The 19,311-nt window shown below is 41.6% G+C and overlaps 1 protein-coding gene across 1 annotated transcript; it reads left to right on the top strand.

The window, feature by feature from the left end:
• The first annotated feature begins 320 nt into the window (after nucleotides 1-320).
• On the top strand, nucleotides 321-18,043 carry LOC124975203 (uncharacterized). The gene is given in 8 exon segments (XM_047538040.1): nucleotides 321-341; nucleotides 12,990-13,551; nucleotides 13,666-14,400; nucleotides 14,593-14,805; nucleotides 14,808-15,890; nucleotides 15,893-16,692; nucleotides 16,771-16,995; nucleotides 16,997-18,043. Coding segments are annotated over 8 exon segments (4,560 nt in total). The 3' UTR covers nucleotides 17,918-18,043.
• The last annotated feature ends 1,268 nt before the right edge of the window (nucleotides 18,044-19,311 follow it).

Raw genomic sequence — 19,311 nt, 5'->3', positions numbered from 1 at the left:
ATTTAAGAGTAGATAGGACAAAGGTCAGATTTGACCAACTTGTTCTCAAGCACCAGGCAGGAGAGTAAATCCTGAGCACAGTCCTACATGGACATTTAAAAGGAAAAGCAATGGTTTATAATATAACTTAAGAGGTACACTTTTGTGTGTCCTACCAAAAGTAAGAAAAGCTGGAGGTTATCATGGAAATGTTCTTAAGAGTGCCTAATAATAATGCAAGAGTTGCAAATTTCTCCTGAGTTAATTGCTGTCGGGGTACCCGGGACCCCTAGCCCCAGGCTAAGCAGGATGGCAGCTGGCAGTTTGCTGGCGTACGGTCCATGGCGCATACTGATGACGAGGTAAGCAGGAGTTGCGCTGACGCCATATGAGGAAGTACTTAGCTGTTGGCTCCTGTTGCTCGTGTGCAGCGCATGATCTGCTCGTGCCCCATACACTTACACATTAGGATCATGTATGTAGCTCGTGCCTTATCTGTATAGCTTTCTGATTGGCTGCCTTACCATATATATTCTTTGTGTGCTCCCCTGAGTGGGAAGAAGAGAACAATAAAGAATCTTGGAAAGCTCCATGTTGTCAGGGAGTTCTTAAGGAACTCCTCATATGGCGTCAGCGCGACTCCTGCTTACCGCGTCATCAGTATGCGCCATGGACCGTACGCCAGTAAACTGCCAGCTGCCATCCTGTTTAGCCTGGGGCTAGGGGTCCCGGGTACCCCGACAAATTTCAGTCTGATTTCATAGACCTACAAATCTTCCTAACCTCCTACATTGATGATTTCGATCTGGTTTTCACTAAGTTTATGAGTTACAGTTCACATGGTTTTCAGAGACTGAGTAAAATACTAATTTATTTGTGCTTAATATTTACAAAAATAATGGTTTACTGCACTGTTTATTGTGAACTTAGCATGAACTCTGCCCTATGTATGCCTTGTTCAGTCACATGTCCTTTACTGTTCATGTCCCACTTGATAGAGAACAAGGACGTTGGGATACTTCCCCTAATTTTTCCTGATTTCAGTAGAAAAGAGATTGGAGATATTGTTGCCCACTTTCCATAGAAATAGAAGCTAGAAGTTCACAGTGGAGTAATGTAACAGAGGATCACTTGATGCTTTGAGTATATCCCTTGTCACTTTAAAATGATATATATTTTTCTTTTTCCTAACCATTTCCCTGACCTTCTCCCTAATCTTTTCTCTAAACTTCTCCCTGTTCTTAACCCTAAACTTCTCCTCCCTGATCTTCCTTTCCTTGATTTTCTCCTTCCTGAACTCTCATTCCTGAACTCATTTTCTCTCATTCACTTCTATAAAAACCCCTAGTTTCTGATTATGGGCAAAATCACAGTCATTGGAATAGGTGGCCCTGCACTTCTCCTTTGTGAGCAAGGCAATAAACCATCTTTTTCCTCTTCCAAAAAACATCCTCATTATTGGATTGGCATCAGACCCAAGGACTGAACTTCTGGAAACAACCTCACACCCACTGAAGTCATCACTAGTCTCATATTTCTTTCAATAAACAAATTAACAGCAAAAAATTATGTGTACATAAGAGATTTTAAATAAGTTTCTGATTATTAGTTTTCACTTCAATTTTCAATGGATATTTGAGGTAAATTTGCAATTTCTATCACAAAATGTAACCATAATGCCTCTCTATATAAAAAAAGGAGGGAGAGTACTATTTTATAATATTTCATGGTATTTCCTTCCATGATACAGGTCCTAGCCTACCCATCTTCTTAAAATTTGGAAGCATTAAACTACATGTAGAAAATAGTAATTTACTTGGGGAGATTATTTTTCTTTAATTTAGTCAGTTTATCCTCAGATTCATAAATTAGAAAAAAGGAATGAAAAAGAAGCATCTCAGATAAATAGGGAAGTTAGTAGAGGAGAGGTAGTGGATCAAGATGGAGGTAGGGAGGGAAAAAGAAAGAACTGGGCAATACTATTGAAAAAATATACTGTATAAATTGTGAAGATACCATTGTGAATTCCATATTTATGTATAATTATAATGCAACCAATAAAAATGTAAATAAATTAAAAGTAAGGCCAGAAGAGTAGAGGAAGGGGAACAGGATAAGAGAGGTAAAGAAGACAAGGGAAGTACTAGGGAATGAATTAGAGTAAATGATAATACATGCAAGGAGAAATATGTCACAATGAGAACCACTGTTATGTAAAATTAAAATGTAATGACATTACATAAAACTAAAATATTAGAATTTTATCTATGTTTGTGTAGTGCAATTCCAGATAATAATAGCAATATTGTTGCAGTCAGAAGACAGATTCATGTTTCTTAATGTTTATAGGATACTACTATGTCAGATTGAGAGTTAAAATTTGAAGAACACTATGACCCCTGTAGTGCTCACTTTACTATAAAGCTTTATTGGAATACTTGTTTTAGCACTTGTGAGATAGACATTCTACCTTTATATCATAACTGTTCACAATTTTTCTCTTCCAAACCCATAATTAAAATAATTATGTCAGAAATTCTTGTATCTTGGAGTAGCCAAAAACAGATATCCTAAGACCAAAAAGTGACTTCCATCCACTTGGTACATAGGGATCACAATTTTCAGGTCTTTTTGCAGGTGTGTAAGATTTCAGAACACAAGTAAGCTCAGAATTGTACTCTTTCCCTTCTCAGATTCTAGCACTTCTGATTTAAGCTATTTCATTTTGGCAAGTTAATCTCTCTATGGCTCTGCTTATTTATGCAAATAATATTTGAGAATTTAACTAAAAAGAATTGTAGACCTTTACACAATGGCACCTGGTAGGTTTTCAGTAAATACCAGCTATCATTTTTGGTTGAGAACAGAAAATATTGTTAAACTTGCTAAAATCAATATTCATGATATCAGGAATGGGTACCCTTTGCACATTTTGAATTGACTGTTTCTAGGTCAATAAATATTCACATTTGCACATGATATATAATTCAGAGACCTGAATAAAATGTAAATAGAAAAAAAATTTCTCAAAGGAATTATATTTTTTCTTCTGTTACCTAAATTTCATCAAGAAGTAAGATTTTTGTCCATCTCATTGTCTTCTAAGTATCTAAGTCTCAGACCCATCATGAGAATAAAAGCTGTCCAAAAGTCAATTGCCTGTATTAATGGCATAATGGAAATTCAGTAGAAATTTTCAAAAAGCAGTTTTAATGATGACTTTTCAAAAGGCAGCTACCATCAACATTCACAGAGATGAAAGATGATTTTGTCAACTTTATTCTTCCTGTTTTTGTCTTTGCTAGCTTAGTTTAAACTCTGTTTTAGGCCATTCAGAATTTTACCAGAATAGAGGATGTAAAAGTTAATAAAATCATAAAAAGTAAAATTTAAAATTACCTACAATTGTAAATATTAGAATATCTCACAACAATGAAGCTGAAAATGATATGATAAATTTTATTTATCATGGTAAATGATATGATCAATTTCTCTAAGTTGAAGATATTTTAGAACATCTACTTTAATATATATTTATAAACAATTTAATATAACTTGGTAATTCCAAACAGTTAAGACTTTAGAAAGTAAGCAAGTTGGAGTAACTTATAAATTTTTACAACCACAATAAATTTAAATTAGGTGGTTGATCCAAATGTATTACATACAGAAGACTAAAATAATTATGCTAAAAAAATAAAAAGAAAACTTCTATAAACAGAATCATGAGGTTGAAACAGTTCCCCAAGTATTTCAAAGGCCTTCTTGGGCCTCGGTATTCAACCATGTTACAACATACTCTTCTAGACACTGAAGATGAACACCAGAGACATTCTCTGACCATGGTTATTTGCAAATATCCTATTATAACAAATCCAGAATTTCCTATAAAATTTAATAAATAAAATATCAATAATTTTCTTAGGTTATTATCTTTCAAGAAATAATAACATATATGTGAACCAGAGAATAAAACAAACGGATATGTGAACAACAAGCCCTGTGGATGAAATGGTAGAAGGCAACATCAATTCTGTAACATTTTTTGTCTTGGGCTGGCCCACAGTCAACTACATGACCACTTTTAAGTATGAAGTGCTACTTTTCCTGTATTTGCTTGACTTCACCACTGTAATAGTGCCTATAAACAAAAGGAAAGATTCAATCAAATTTTGTTGCTATAATTTTTGAATCATTTTATTCTGATTTTGTTTCAATATCTTTGAAACACACACCTAACAAAAACACTCATGCACCTCTTTTCTCCAACAGACCTTTGGATTAATATCTATGAAATTCTTGTGCCAATATTAGAAACACTTCAGTCACATATTTAGTTTTCAACAGTGATTTTAAAAGGGTTTAAAGTGACAAACCAATTTGTCTGAAGAATAATTTTAGAAATATGTATATCAAATAGAGTGGTTGAAAGGCCCCAGCTCTTTGTCTTAAACCCATGACCTAGGACACTCTACCAAACCCCCCCCCCCCCGGGAAGGTTGCACGGCCTACCTGGAGGTCGTTAAACTGATAACTAGGTTAAGAAAGAATAGGGCGGTTGGGAAAGCATAGATCATCGGGTCCCAGGGAGTGCCTGAACAATCAGGAACTGATAAGCGGGAACCAGGAACCATAAAAATACCAAGAATACCAAGTAATAATTGTGGATTTTTTGGGGATATAATAACCTTACCCTTCAAGTAACCTAGGTGCTGTGTACGTGCTGGATTCAAAATAACCAATAGGAAACCTGTTGCTTACCGCGCGCACGAAACCTGCCCCTTTACCCTATAAAAAACCTGTACCCCAAAGCCCGGTGTGCCAGTTCACCGAAGCTCCGGCTGGGGTTTTACTGAGCACCCGCAGGCGCCTGTGTAATCAATAAACTGCCTCTTGCTTTTGCAGCCAGGGATCACGTGAGTTCTTCCTTGGACAGGGGGTCTGAGGGTCTTTCATTACTATATGAGACTGTGGAGAATATATAAATAAAGAATATTTATATACTTAATCTGAATGTGTTTACTTGGAAATGTTGAACTCAGGGTGAGTATACCATTTCTCACACCTGTAATTTTCAGCAGCTCTGCCCAACTCAAGTTTTCATTTTATAGTTAAAGAGTAAGTCTTCATCACATGCTCTTCAGATTTTTATTTTTATTTGCTTTCCACTATCACCAAATTACCTGGGCCAAGTCCTGAAGTCAGATAAATATAGTCCAAACAGTTATTCTTCTAATAAAGCAGAGGGTTGCCACAAATCTCTATAGCCCCATCAGGTAACGATTGTATCCTCAACACTGTTATAATATTCCAGAAAAAAATTTATTTCTTGCAGCAGCTCAGCCTTTCAATGCTGTTGAAATGTGATGCAATTCATTTGTACCTTCATTCACTCATGCTGCAGGGACAGTGAATATGTTTTCTAGTGGGCTCCATCAATATCATTGGGCTGTCATGAAAAAGCACAGATGGGATGAAACAAATTTATTTGTGCCAATTCCAGAATCTCTATATCAACATATCTTCAAGAATGGTTTCCTTTGAGATCCACACTTTAACATTTATATTGCTCTCTTTTGACTTTGCATGATTTTTTCTATTCTTCTGTATCCTTGATTCCTGCTTTTTATGAGGAGAAAAATTTAATTGGATTAGGCTTTATACCAACTAACTGGATTAGCATTAACCATGACTTTAAGAACCATAATTGAACTGGGGATATAGCTCAGTTGGTAGAGTATTTGCCTCATATGCCCAAGGCCATAGGTTCAATCTCCAGCACCACATAATATAAAAATAAAAATTAAAAAGGAAACCATATATTTAAATGAAGTCACAGTCTGAGGCACCAGGTTCTTGGAACATCAACATGTGAGATTTAGAGTGAGGATACAATTCGAGTGGTAATATATACTAGTGGGCTGCCGAAAACAGACTCCCAGGAAAGAGAACACTGAATGAAGGGATGTGAACATGCAACATTTTAATAAATACAGGCAGATAGCATCACAGATGGGCTGCTGAAGTTTAATTGGCACAAAAAAATCTGTGATTGTAGCAGCCTCTCTCAGCCAGGATTCTCTTGGTTTTGACATTTGAAAAGTTATTTTTCTTGGTTAATCTCTTGTCATTGAAGTAAATAAGATCACATTGTTCCATTTTTTTTTTCATTTTCTCAACTGACTAACTGAGTTACTTCTTAGTTGACTTATCAGTCATATAGATTATTTTCTTCCCTCAGTCCTACTCAGATTTTGAGCCCCATATTGTGCTTTTTTACACCAAGTAGTCTTGAAGCATTTGCCCCAATGTAGAACCTGGGTTGATCTGTTACTGAAAGCTTTCCTTGACAAAAAAAAAGGGCAAACAATAGTTTCTCAATTGAAATGGACCTACTAGGATGCTTTTGCAAGGCTCTCTCTTTAAAATGTAGAAGAAATATTATTTCTGTAGACAAATATCCCCTATAGCAGGAGTATACCAGACTTCAAGAATCTTAGAAGGAATTTCATACAGTTCTGTCCTGGGCAGTTGTCAGTCTGACATATGATGCTGAGAAGCCATTTGCTAAGTAGAAGCTGGTGTTCTCTCAGCTCTTCAATTGAATGTTTTTGGAGGACTCATTTGGATCAAGGCTTCATGGAAGACTTGATATAAGTTGCTCCCACAACTGTCAAAACACCTTGAAGTTATTGTGTAGATAGTGCTTAATCATTTTATAAAATATCACCACTTTTTTTTATCAAAATCTTATAATCCTTTCATCAGGGTCACTCATGTTATCCACATGTTCTGATGCAATAAACCAACTCTTGCTTGTATAAAATCCAGGTACCATTTCTTTGATATTTTATAGTACTTCCAATAATTGTATGTCCCTCCTTGACCTCCTTTTGTTCTAAGACCTCAATAAAAAAATTCTGCTGCATGACTCTATAGTGCATGCCTCTCTTTGTTTTGAAAACAGGGCTTGGTGGTATTTTACATTCCTTTAAATCAGTCTGTTTCATGATAATAAACCCTGATTTAACTTCCCACATCTTTAACATCAACCTGTATTTTGATATGTAAAGAGGTGTTGAGATAAAATTTAGCTGGTGTTAAAGCCAGAATTAGGGACAGGCAACTAGTTTAGAAATAGGGGATGGGGTCAAATCAAGGAAATGGAGACCATGAAAGCCATCTGCCTCTGGAAGTTGGAGACTGCCCCTGGGAGAATGGAATGTTAAGAATCTCTGGAGCTCATTGATTTCCAAATTTACCTGCCCTTGTCAAGGACTGCAAGCAAAGAGTTGTTAATTAATGCTCCCTGGGCCCTTGCCTGGCTGAATTACTTTGGCCCTCCCCCTGCCCCATCTGCTTCTCACTTTTTATATCTTACCTGCAAAACCAGGCCTAGTCACATAGGCAGGAAGGAGAGATAATGGGGGAGAGAACTGGAGAAAAAAGAGACCTTAACCTATAAAAGATGCAGGGTACACTCACTTCTTGTGACTTTAGAACATTGGCCATGGCCCCTTTATCTCTCCTGGGAGAAGTCTGTATTATTACTGCTTTTAAATAAAACCTGCTTAATATGCTTGCCTTGGCATGCTTCTCTAGTGTTCAATCTTCAACATTAGAGGGAGCAGAACTTGTCACCAGTAAATGGTTCTATCAGTGTTTGCCCTTGAGGTAAACAGAATCAGGATTCCCTGCATTCTGGAATGGGAGCCCCAAGATAATACAGTTTTATGAGAATGTTCCCTTTGTGTTGTGCTATGTAATACACAGGAGTGGATTTTATACACATATATTACATATCCTGCTTTTTTGCATTTTTGTCACCTTTCAAGTCTGATGAGAATAAGAAATATCACAAGAGTTTTGTGATCTGGTGGAGCTATTTTGACTTTGGAATCAGATACAGCTTATTCTGAGTCCCAGTGCACCTACTTATTAATTGTGGAAATACATCCACAGAAGGTAAAATATATTACATTTGGTCAATAGGTCTAACCTCAAATTGCCAAATAAGTTTGCATTTCATGTATTTAAACAACACTCAGGGCTGTGAAAGATTGCAGGCTATGTGTCTGTAACCCCTAGGCATGTTCGTTTTTCTCCTGTATGATGTCTGCAATGTGAAAAACCTGTGGCCAGTATGAAGTGGAAAGAATGATCTACTTTTGGACACTTCCTGGTTGGAATTTTCTGCTCCCATTCAGGGTATTGTTTCTTCTAATTTTGGGCTTGAGGAGAAATATTATAGGGAACACTATCCCTCAAAACTAGTAAAGTGATAGACCAGGCCCTTTACATTTCTGACATCAGGGGACCCATATCCTTCAAACTTGGCATGTGGCTATGATAAAATAAAGTATGCTGGAGAGAGTCAAACTTTAGGGTGTAGTTAGTTCCAAAAGCACATGTTCTTCATTGGTAGTATTTTATAAAGCACTTGAAGGTAATATACTCAAAAGGTTGCATTATGTTTTTAATATCAATTCCAACTGTTTCTTTTTATGCTATCAACATGAGTATTAGAGATATTTAAATTACCCATGCACCTTAGGTGTTGTTTTCATCGGATATTGTTGCCTTAAGGGGTCGTTCCATTCAAAGTTTAGTCTGTCTCCTAACAAGGACAGAGAGCAGAATAGTTAAATAACATTTTATATTATTAATCATTATATTATTTTTATTCATGAATAATATACAGGTGTACATAATCCATAAACTGATATGGCAAAGTGCACCAGGTTAATGCAAATGTTCTGCTGGTTGGACTTGATCCAATTTCTGGAAGAAAATATTGTCTTAAAATAGCAGCAGCCTGAGGCTGTGGGGTGCAATTCCCAGACCTCAAAAGAGAAAAAAAAAAAAAAGCTGCAACAAATGACCTACCATTCTGTTCTTATTCATGTGCATTGGCTATTATTCACTGTCACTCACAGGGAAGACTCCCTGGTCTCATACCCCAGAGCCATGGTCTGAAGCCCTGTTTAATTGTGTGTGCTGACAGGGAATTGGGTATGGGCTTCCACTGCCTTCTCCTTTTCTCCTGACTCCGACATATAGGTCATTTGAATCTAGATTTCACTCTCCTCCTTAGGAACCCCAGGTTGCTCTGCTGTGCAGGGGCTGAAGAACCCCAGGGAGAAGGACTGGCTCTTGAACATCTGGAAATGGTGAGTGGGCAGTGGCATCACGAGCCTAGGGATGGGGGCTGTTGGAACCGTGGGACTTCTTGTAGCAGAAACCAGGACTGACAAACTGGGACTCTCCACGGTCTCTGGAAACTGCAGGTCAGAGCCCTCCTGTGGGACAGTGCACCCTCCATTTTACTGGGCATCCAGGTGGAGAACATGTCAGTGGCAGAGAACCCTCACTGCCTTGCAAGATATTCTCAAATACTGTCTCACAGGTGTGTGCCTGTGGCCCAGCATCTTTCCAGATATTGGTGATTGACAGGGGGTCCCATTATTGTAATCAAATCTCCACATGACATTTTCCTGCAGGAGAGCAGCTGTGGTCTGTAGGGACCACATTTCCTTCTAATTAGCTAATTCTCATTTTTCCTTTCTTTCTCCTTTCCTTTTCTTTACTTTCCTTTCCATTCTTTTTTTCTTTTTCTTTTTTTTTCTTTATTTTTGTGTGTGTGGTGCTGGAAGTTGATCCTTGGGATACCTTTCTCCTGAGATATATCTCTAGTAATTTTTATTTTTTATTTCAAGAGAGGGTCTAGCTTATTTGCTAAGAGTGTCTTGTTATGATCTGATTTATCTAGATTTTTTTATTGCAATTAAGTATATGACTTTTACATACATATGGATTCATATATGGATTTAGTTTATATTATGATTCCTTGTTGATTATTGTAGTGAAAAGACCCCTGCCCCATCAGCTCAGGCCTATTTTAAGAGAAAAAGAAAAATCATTAATGGGGCATGTTAAAGGAATTTATCTGAAGATTTAGCTAAGAAAGGGGCAGGATAATTGGGAAAGTCAGAGCATGTCTGAACTAACAGGAGCTGATAAGCAGGAACTATAAAACTGTCCTGTAAAACTTCTGATACCAGATTCCTGACCAAGGACAGAGTAAATAGGGGAAAAGATGAGAGAAGTCTGTGTTTATACATTCTTTACCATTTTTACGACCCGTGCTGCAGGCAATTAGGGAAAAACCTGTGTTTATGCAGGTGCGGAAGTGCGAGGCTGTGGGCAGTTTGGGGAAGCCTGTGTCTCTGTCTGTGTCTCTATCTATCATCCCCCTCTCCAGTTAAAGTAAATTTATGGCTTTTCCAAGGATGTCTAAATGCTGGATTCAAAATAACCAATAAGAAATCTGTTGCTTACCACGCGTGAAAGCTGCCCCCTTACCCTATAAAAAACCTGTACCCCAAAGCCTGGTGTGCCAGTTCACCGAAGCTCCAGCTGAGGTTTCGCTGAGCACCTGCAGGCGCCTGTGAAACATAACAATAAACTGCCTCTTGCTTTTGCAGCCAGTGATTACGTGAGTTCTTCCTTGGACAGGGGGTCTTAGGGTCTTTCAGTAGTAGTGTAGTTTCACAATATACATGAATATCAGGAAATGAGAAGTACTCCTTTTGATCTTATAATTGAAAAATTTCCTGGCTAAAATTATATATAATTTTGTGGATGAAATTTAGAAGCTTATGGTGTTGTATTTCATTAAAAGTAAAGCAGGGCTGGGGATATAGCTCAGTTGGTAGAGTGTTTGCCTCGCAAGCACAAGGCCCTGGGTTCAATCCCCAGTACTGAAAAAAAAAAGCATATTGATCTTTTTTTTATTATTGCACTATACTTATACATAATATTGGGGTTCATTTTTACATAATCATATAAGCATGGAATTTAATTTGCTCCTCTTTATCACCCAGTAGTTTCTCTTTTCCTCTTCTCCTACTTTCTCCTCTCTTCCATTTATTTATAGTTTTATATATTACTGCTTTATAGATATGCATAAAAGTAGAATTTATTGTGATATATTTATATAGGCACATAACACTTTTACTGGGTATATTGTAGGTAAAGTTAGGGAAAAATTGTCTCTTTTGTAATGATGAGTTTTATCATCTACACATGAGATATTTAAGTGTTTTATGTGCTTCTGCTGATACTTATTTTCTCATAAGCTCTACATATTTTCTTTCTAAACATGTATACATGTGAAATATCACATGCATATTGCCCACATATAAAATTTAACATGGGGTTTTATACTATTTCTTAAACTGATTATACTATAACTGAAAATTTGGCTCCTAGTAATCATTTTTCTCACAGATAATTATTTATCTCTTCCAAAATTTACATTCACTTGAACCATGCCCCTGGGGTTGTATGGTTGGTGTTTGGATGAGTACTGTTGTGTTCTTACCTGTTATCATGGTTACATATGCTGTAATTTTAGGAAGTCTGTGAAAATGAGCATCATATATCTTCAATAGCAAGATTTTCCACGAATAATAATAAACTCGAGTTTATTAGTATTCATTTCTTTTATATCATCATCAATATTATTTTGCCTGTGATGGTGAAAAGACCCCTGCACCACCCGCTCAGGCCTATTTTAAAAGAGAAAAGAGAAAACTATCAGGGCATGTTAAAGGTGTTTATCTAAAGACTTAGCTAAGAAAGAGCAGGATAATTGGGAAAGTCAGAGGATGCCTAAACTAACCGGAGCTGATAAGCAGGAACTATAAAACTGTCCTGTAAAACTTCAGATACCAGATTCCTGACCAAGGACAGAGTAAATAGGATGAGATAACGAAGGACTGTAAATGGCAAAGTAAAATTATGGCTTGTGAAGCATGGCATCTTAAGTTCTGAGCCGCTCTATCCTTAACAAGGTTCCTTCTCGGGTCAGCTCCCCTAGCCTTCACAGATAAGGTGAGAGAAGTCTGAGTTTATACATTCTTTACCATTTTTTACGACCCGTGCTGCGGGCAATTAGGGAAAGCCTGTGTTTATGCAGGTGCGGAAGAGAGGGGCTGCGGGCAATTTGGGGAAGCCTGTGTCTCTGCCTGTGTCTCTATCTTTCATCCCCCTCTCCAGTTAAAGTAAATTTATGGCTTCTCCAAGAATGTCTAAATGCTGGATTCAAAATAACCAATAAGAAATCTGTTGCTTACCGTGCGCGCGAAACCTGCCCCTTTACCCTATAAAAAACCTGTACCCCAAAGCCCGGTGTGCCAGTTCACCGAAGCTCCGTCTGAGGTTTTGCTGCGCACCCGCAGGCGCCTGTGTACCTAATAAATAGCCTCTTGCTTTTGCAGCCAGTGTTCGCGTGACTTTCCTTGGACAGGGGGACGGAGGGTCTTTCATTTGGAGGTCCCACCGAGATCTGCTGCCCCGAATCCCTGCCCGAGGAACTTCTGGAAGAACTACTGGGAGGTAAACTGGCCAGCTCGTTGTCGTGTTTGTTTCGTGTTTCGTGTTTGTTTCTACGACTTGAGCGCAGCGTTTGTATGATCACGCGTGGTCACTTTGTACTTTGGGCAGCCCGAGAAGGAGTTGACGAACTCAGACTTCTCCCCTGACACCCTGAGAGACTTCCTAGGGTTCTTGATGCCCGATTCGTCGGGACTTGTTTGGTGCCCGATTCGTCGGGACTTGTTTGGTGCTCGATTTGTCGGGACTTGTTTGGTGCTCGATTGGTCGGGACTTGTTTTTGGCCGGAGGGGCTTGCACTCTCTGACATTTGATTTCTTCGTTCCGTGCCGAAGACGCGCAGCGTTTGTAATCTGTTGTCTGGTCTGTGTTTTCTTGTGTCCTGTGCCTGTTTCTTAAATTCCTTTTTTACCAGCAAGACTGAAATGGGGCAATCCATGGTAACCCCCCTGAGTCTTACCCTCGACCATTGGCAAGACGTTCGAAACCGTGCCAGCAACTTGTCAGTCGGGGTCAAAAAGAAGAAGTGGGCAACACTTTGCACTTCTGAATGGCCAGCCTTCAATGTGGGCTGGCCCAAAGAAGGATCCTTTAATCCCGATCTTGTTTTGCAGGTCAAATCCCACATCTTCACCCCAGGCCCTAGAGGACATCTTAGCCAAGTTCCATACATCGTGACTTGGGAAAGCCTGGTTTTTGACCCACCACTATGGGTCGCCCCCTTCGCTACCCCAAAACCTCTCCCCTCTTCCCTTCCTAATGAGGCCGCCGAACCCCTGCTCGCTCCCGCCCCGCAGCCTCCAGCCCCTCCCCTCCCTCCTTCCACTCCTCTTATTCCAGTCCCTCCTCAGACCGCCCAAACCTCTAGACTGTACCCTATACTGGATAAATCCAAGCTCTCCGTTTCTCCTAAGCCAAAACCTTGGGCTGTCCTTCCGCCCGAGGAAAATACCTTAATAGATCTACTAACAGAAGAACCCCCACCTTACCCTCCTCAACCTCTCCCCAATACCAATCCTCATCCGGATTCCTCCGAGGAGGATGAGGAACCCCCAACTGCCGGGACCCTCCCAGACCCCTCTCCAATGGTGGGAAGACTCAGAGGGCGCAAGGAGCCTACAACTTCTAGGGAAACCTCCAAGGTTTTCCCCTTAAGACAGACTGGAGGCCCCAATGGTCAATATTAATACTGGCCTTTCTCTGCCTCCGACCTTTATAACTGGAAAACCCATAACCCTTCCTTCTCAAGTGACCCTGTAGCCTCAACCTCTTTAATTGAGTCCATTCTAGTGACCCACCAACCGACTTGGGATGACTGCCAACAGCTTCTCCAGACTCTCCTCACATCTGAGGAAAGGCAAAAAGTCTTATTGGAAGCCCGTAAAAATGTTCCTGGGGACAATGGACGTCCCACACAGCTCCCCAATCTGATTAATGAGGCTTTTCCCTTGAGACGGCCTGACTGGGATTACAACACCGATGAAGGTAGGAACCACCTACGTCTCTATCGCCAGTTACTCATAGCGGGTCTCCATGGGGCCGGACGAAGGCCCACCAATTTGGCTCAGGTAAGGCAAACTGTTCAAAGGGCGGACGAAACCCCTACTGCCTTTCTAGAAAGGTTGAAGGAGGCATATCGCAGGTTTACTCCTTTCGACCCAGATAGTGAGGAACAGAAAGGCAATGTCTCTATGGCATTCATCTGGCAATCTGCCCCTGACATTAGAAGCAAGCTACAAAGGTTGGACAATCTGCAGGATTTCTCCCTAGCAGATTTGTTAAAGGAAGCAGAAAAGATTTATAATAAGAGGGAAACTCCAGAAGAGAAAGAAGAAAGGATTAGGAAAATGCAGGAAGAAAGGGATTTAAAATACCGAGAGGAATTAGATAAGAGGGATCAAAAGCATGATAAAGAAATAAGTAAAGTACTGGCCGCAATAGCTCAGACAGGGTCACAAGAGGTTAAATCAGGGAGAGAAAGGGGACGAAGCAGGCCCCATGTGGAAAACGACCGATGCGCCTACTGTAAGGAAAAAGGACATTGGGCAAAAGACTGTCCGAAAAATCCCAAAAGGCTCCCTAACTCGAGGAGGTACCCCAACAGAACCTCTCAACTACTAACTTTGGATGATGAAGATTAGGGATGTCAGGGCCAGGAGCTCCCCCCTGAGCCCCAGATAACTCTACAAGTGGGGGAGCAACCGATAACCTTCCTAGTGGACACAGGAGCCCAACATTCGGTGCTGACGCAGGACCCCGGACTCCTAAGTGGAAGGACAACATGGGTCCAAGGAACCACCGGATGTAAACCGTATCAATGGACCACTAAAAGAGAAGTCCACCTTGCCTCAGGTAAGGTCTCCCATTCATTCCTGCATGTGCCCGACTGTCCATACCCATTACTAGGAAGAGACTTACTGACCAAACTAAAAGCCCCATAGTGATCACACTTAAGACCACCGCAATTCCTATCAATATTAAACAATACCCCATGTCAAGAGAAGCTTATCTAGGCATTAAACCGCATATCAAGCGGCTCCTAGATCAAGGCATACTGACACCTTGCTGATCACCCTGGAACACCCCCTTACTCCCAGTCAAAAAGCCAGGGACTCAAGACTATCGCCCGGTCCAGGACTTAAGGGAAATAAACAAGAGAGTGTAAGACATTCACCCCTCAGTGCCCAACCCTTACAACCTTCTCAGTACCTTGCCCCCCACTCATACCTGGTATACTGTCTTAGATTTAAAGGATGCATTCTTCTGTTTGAGGTTAAGTTCCCAGAGCCAAGCCCTATTTGCATTTGAATGGAAGGATCCTGAGGAAGGACTTTCAGGACAATTGACCTGGACCCGGTTACCACAAGGATTTAAGAATAGTCCAACACTTTTTGACGAAGCCCTACATCAGGACTTGGCCGACTTTCGGGTAAGACACCCCTCCTTGATAATGCTCCAATATGTGGATGACATCTTATTGGCAGCCACTTCCAAGGAGGAATGCCTGGAAGGAACGAAAGCGTTATTGCAAACCCTAGGGCAACTAGGGTACCGGGCATCAGCCAAAAAGGCACAAATTTGTCAAACCAAAGTTACTTACCTTGGTTATGAGTTACATGATGGCCAAAGGTGGCTAACCTCAGCCAGAAAAGAGACTATTTCAAGCATCCCAGTCCCCAGGAACCCTAAACAGCTGCGGGAATTTCTGGGAACTGCAGGATTTTGCAGGCTATGGATTCCTGGGTTCGCGGAAATCGCAGCCCCTTTGTATCCACTGACGAAACAAAACAACCCTTTTACTTGGACTGAGAAACAACAGATGGCATTTGATCAAATCAAATTAGCCCTCCTGTCTGCCCCTGCCTTAGGTCTACCAGATGTCACCAAACCCTTCGATCTGTTTGTAGACGAGAAACAAGGCTATGCTAAAGGGGTCCTAACCCAGAAATTAGGACCTTGGAGGCATCCTATAGCCTACTTGTCCAAGAAATTGGATCCCGTAGCGTCGGGATGGCCCCCTGCCTTCGGATGGTGGCGGCTGTCGCCATCCTAATTAAAGATGCCACCAAATTGACTCTGGGACAGCCAATAACTCTACTAACACCCCATACCATCGAGGCCATTATTCGTCAACCTCCCGACCGCTGGATTTCTAATGCTCGGCTCACCCACTATCAATCTTTACTGATAGATATGGACCGAATCCAATTCGGCCCCATTGTGACTTTAAACCCAGCAACACTCTTGCCCCTTCCAGGAGGGCCCACCCCCCATAACTGCCAGCAGATTCTTGCAGAAACCCAAGGAACCCGACCAGATCTCACAGATCAACCCATGAAGGACGCAGAGCTGGTATGGTACACTGATGGAAGCAGTTATCTACTTGACGGGGAACGACGGGCAGGAGCAGCAATCACCACCGAATCAGAGGTAATTTGGGCAAGTGCATTACCGGAAGGAACTTCAGCTCAACGGACAGAATTAATAGCCTTAAAACAGGCATTAAAACTAGCTGAAGGAAAGAAACTCAATGTGTACACGGACAGCAGGTAGGCCTTTGCCACCGCCCACATTCATGGAGAGATTTATCGGCGGCGAGGATTACTAACTGCAGAAGGAAAAGAAATCAAAAATAAAACTGAAATTTTAGCTTTACTAAAAGCCTTATTCTTGCCAAAGAAATTAAGCATCATACACTGTCCCGGCCACCAGAAGGGGAATCACCCGGAGGCAAAAGGGAACAGGCTGGCAGACGAAACTGCAAGGAATGCGGCCCTGGGGCCACAACTCCTAGTGACTACCCTATTGCCACAAAAGGTTAAAAAGCCGCCTGAGGGCTTTGAGGAACATTGGGTCTATGAGGACCCAGATTTGGACATTGTGCAACACCTAGAGGCCACCTATAACCCAACTGAAGGCACGTGGGAATACCAGGGAAAAACTGTAATGCCTATCAAACACACCAATGAACTAATAAGATCCTTACACAGACTTACTCATTTGGGAGCTAAAAAGATGAGAACCCTCTTGGATCGTGGAGAAGGAAATCTATACCTGCCCCACAGAGACTCAATCATCAGGCAAGTTGTAAGAAATTGTCAAGCTTGTGCTCAGGTTAACAGCAGGTAAAATAAAATTTGGGATTGGAACCCGGGCCAGAGGGCACAAGCCTGGAACTAGTTGGGAAGTCGACTTTACAGAAATCAAACCTGGTATGTATGGATACAGGTATCTTTTAGTTTTTGTGGACACTTTTTCAGGATGGGTAGAAGCATATCCCACTCGGCATGAGACTGCTAAAGTTGTGGCAAAGAAGCTGTTGGAAGAAATTTTTCCAAGGTATGGTATCCCAGGGACTATTGGTTCAGACAACGGGCCTGCCTTCACCTCCCAGGTAAGTCAGTTGGTGGCCAGTACACTGGGGATTAATTGGAGATTACATTGTGCTTATCGACCCCAAAGTTCAGGACAGGTAGAAAGAATGAATAGAACCATTAAGGAGACTTTAACTAAATTAACGCTTGAAACTGGCACTAGAGACTGGGTACAGCTCCTGCCATTAGCTTTGTACAGGGCCAGGAACACACCTGGTCCCCAGGGATTAACTCCCTTTGAAATCCTGTATGGCGCACCACCACCTGCTGTAAATTTCTATGAAACTGAGATTTCTGCTCTGTTCACCCCCACCCTGCAGACCCATTTACGTGCATTGCAGTTAGTCCAAAATGAAGTCTGGAAGCCCCTAGCGGCAGCCTACAAGGAACAACTGGAGAAACCAACAGTGCCACACTCCTTCAAGATAGGAGACACCATTTGGGTCCGGAGACATCAGAACAAAAACCTCGAACCTCGCTGGAAAGGACCATACACCGTCTTACTAACCACCCCCACCGCCATCAAGGTAGACGGCATCGCAGCCTGGATCCACGCAGCCCACGCGAAAGCGGCACCTCCACCAGACTCCATCTCTACACCCCAAGAATCAGCATGGAAATTACAACGCACTCGAAATCCCCTAAAGATAAGACTTGCTCGCGTTTGATTGTCCTTATTGTTTGTTTTCCTTTCATAGTAACCAGTCACAGTCCCCATACCCCTATGCGACTAACTTGGCAAGTTTACTCTCAAACTGGAGAAATAGTTTGGACTACTACTGCGGCCCATACCCCAGGAGCGTGGTGGCCTGATCTAACTCCGGATTTTTGTCAACTAGTTGCGGGCCTAGACTGGTGGGATATACCCGACCAGCAACCCAACCAACTCAGTTCTAATACGGCCCCTAAGATTCAACAGGACATTGCTCCAGGGTGCTCAACCCCGGTCGCCAGGTGCCGGTTGGCCCAATCTGATTTCTATGTATGCCCCCGAGATGGCAGGGACAGGTCCCTAGCACATAAATGTGGAGGAGATAAAGAATATTTTTGTGCCAAATGGGGGTGTGAAACCACTGGGGATGCATACTGGGCACCAACTTCCTCATGGGATCTAATACGAGTGACAAAAAATTTCTCTACCCCCCAAGATCACCCCAGTTTTTCCGACGATGACCCCTACCCCTGTGCCGAGTCAAGCTTCCGATTCTCCTCAAGCCTCTCACTTCCCCTTAAAATCCAATTCACCTCCCAGGGTAAAACAAAGCTTGAACCCTGGATTACCGGGAGAACATGGGGGCTTAGGTGGCACTTACCAGGGACCGATAAAGGAGTAACCTTTACAATCAAATTAAAACAACTCCCAAAAGTAAATCTTCCCATAGGGCCAAATCTTGTACTGGGGGATCAGAAAGCTCTCTCACCGCCCAGAATACCACCCGAGGTAACCCCGGCCCCAGTAACATCGACTACCTCAGTGGTCTCAATTTTGTCTCCTACAATCCCTGGGACCGGAGATCGGTTATTCAGTCTAGTCCAAGGAGCCTATCAAGCCCTCAACACCACCTATCCAAATAAAACCCTAGATTGTTGGTTATGTCTAGCCTCTGGCCCACCTTATTATGAAGGAATTGCTACTACAACTGGTTGGATGAATAGCAGTGCCCCTAATAGCAAGTGTTCCTCCCTACCTCGCTCTAAACTTACAATCCCTGAAGTCAGTGGGCAAGGCCTATGTATAGGCAAGGTACCTAGGTCACATCACTCCCTTTGCAATCAAACCCTCACAGCTCAAGGCGACCATCAATATATCTGGGAACCTAATGGGACCTACTGGGCATGTAAAACAGGACTGACCCCTTGTGTATCCACTACCATTCTAAATGTCGCAACCGATTTCTGTGTATTAGTCCAGCTATGGCCTAGAATATCCTACCTACAATCAGAGTATGTTCTGGGTCATCTGGAAGGCCAAAAGAGGTACCCCCGGGAACCCATAAGCCTGACCCTAGCTCTATTACTAGGAGTAGGAGGAATTGCTGCAGGGATTGGTACAGGAGCAGCT

This window comes from Sciurus carolinensis, unplaced genomic scaffold, assembly GCF_902686445.1.
Source record: "Sciurus carolinensis unplaced genomic scaffold, mSciCar1.2, whole genome shotgun sequence".
In the NCBI taxonomy this organism is placed as follows: Eukaryota; Metazoa; Chordata; class Mammalia; order Rodentia; family Sciuridae; genus Sciurus; species Sciurus carolinensis.
Note: the sequence above shows the minus strand (reverse complement) of the source record. Positions and strands in the feature narration are given on the sequence as shown.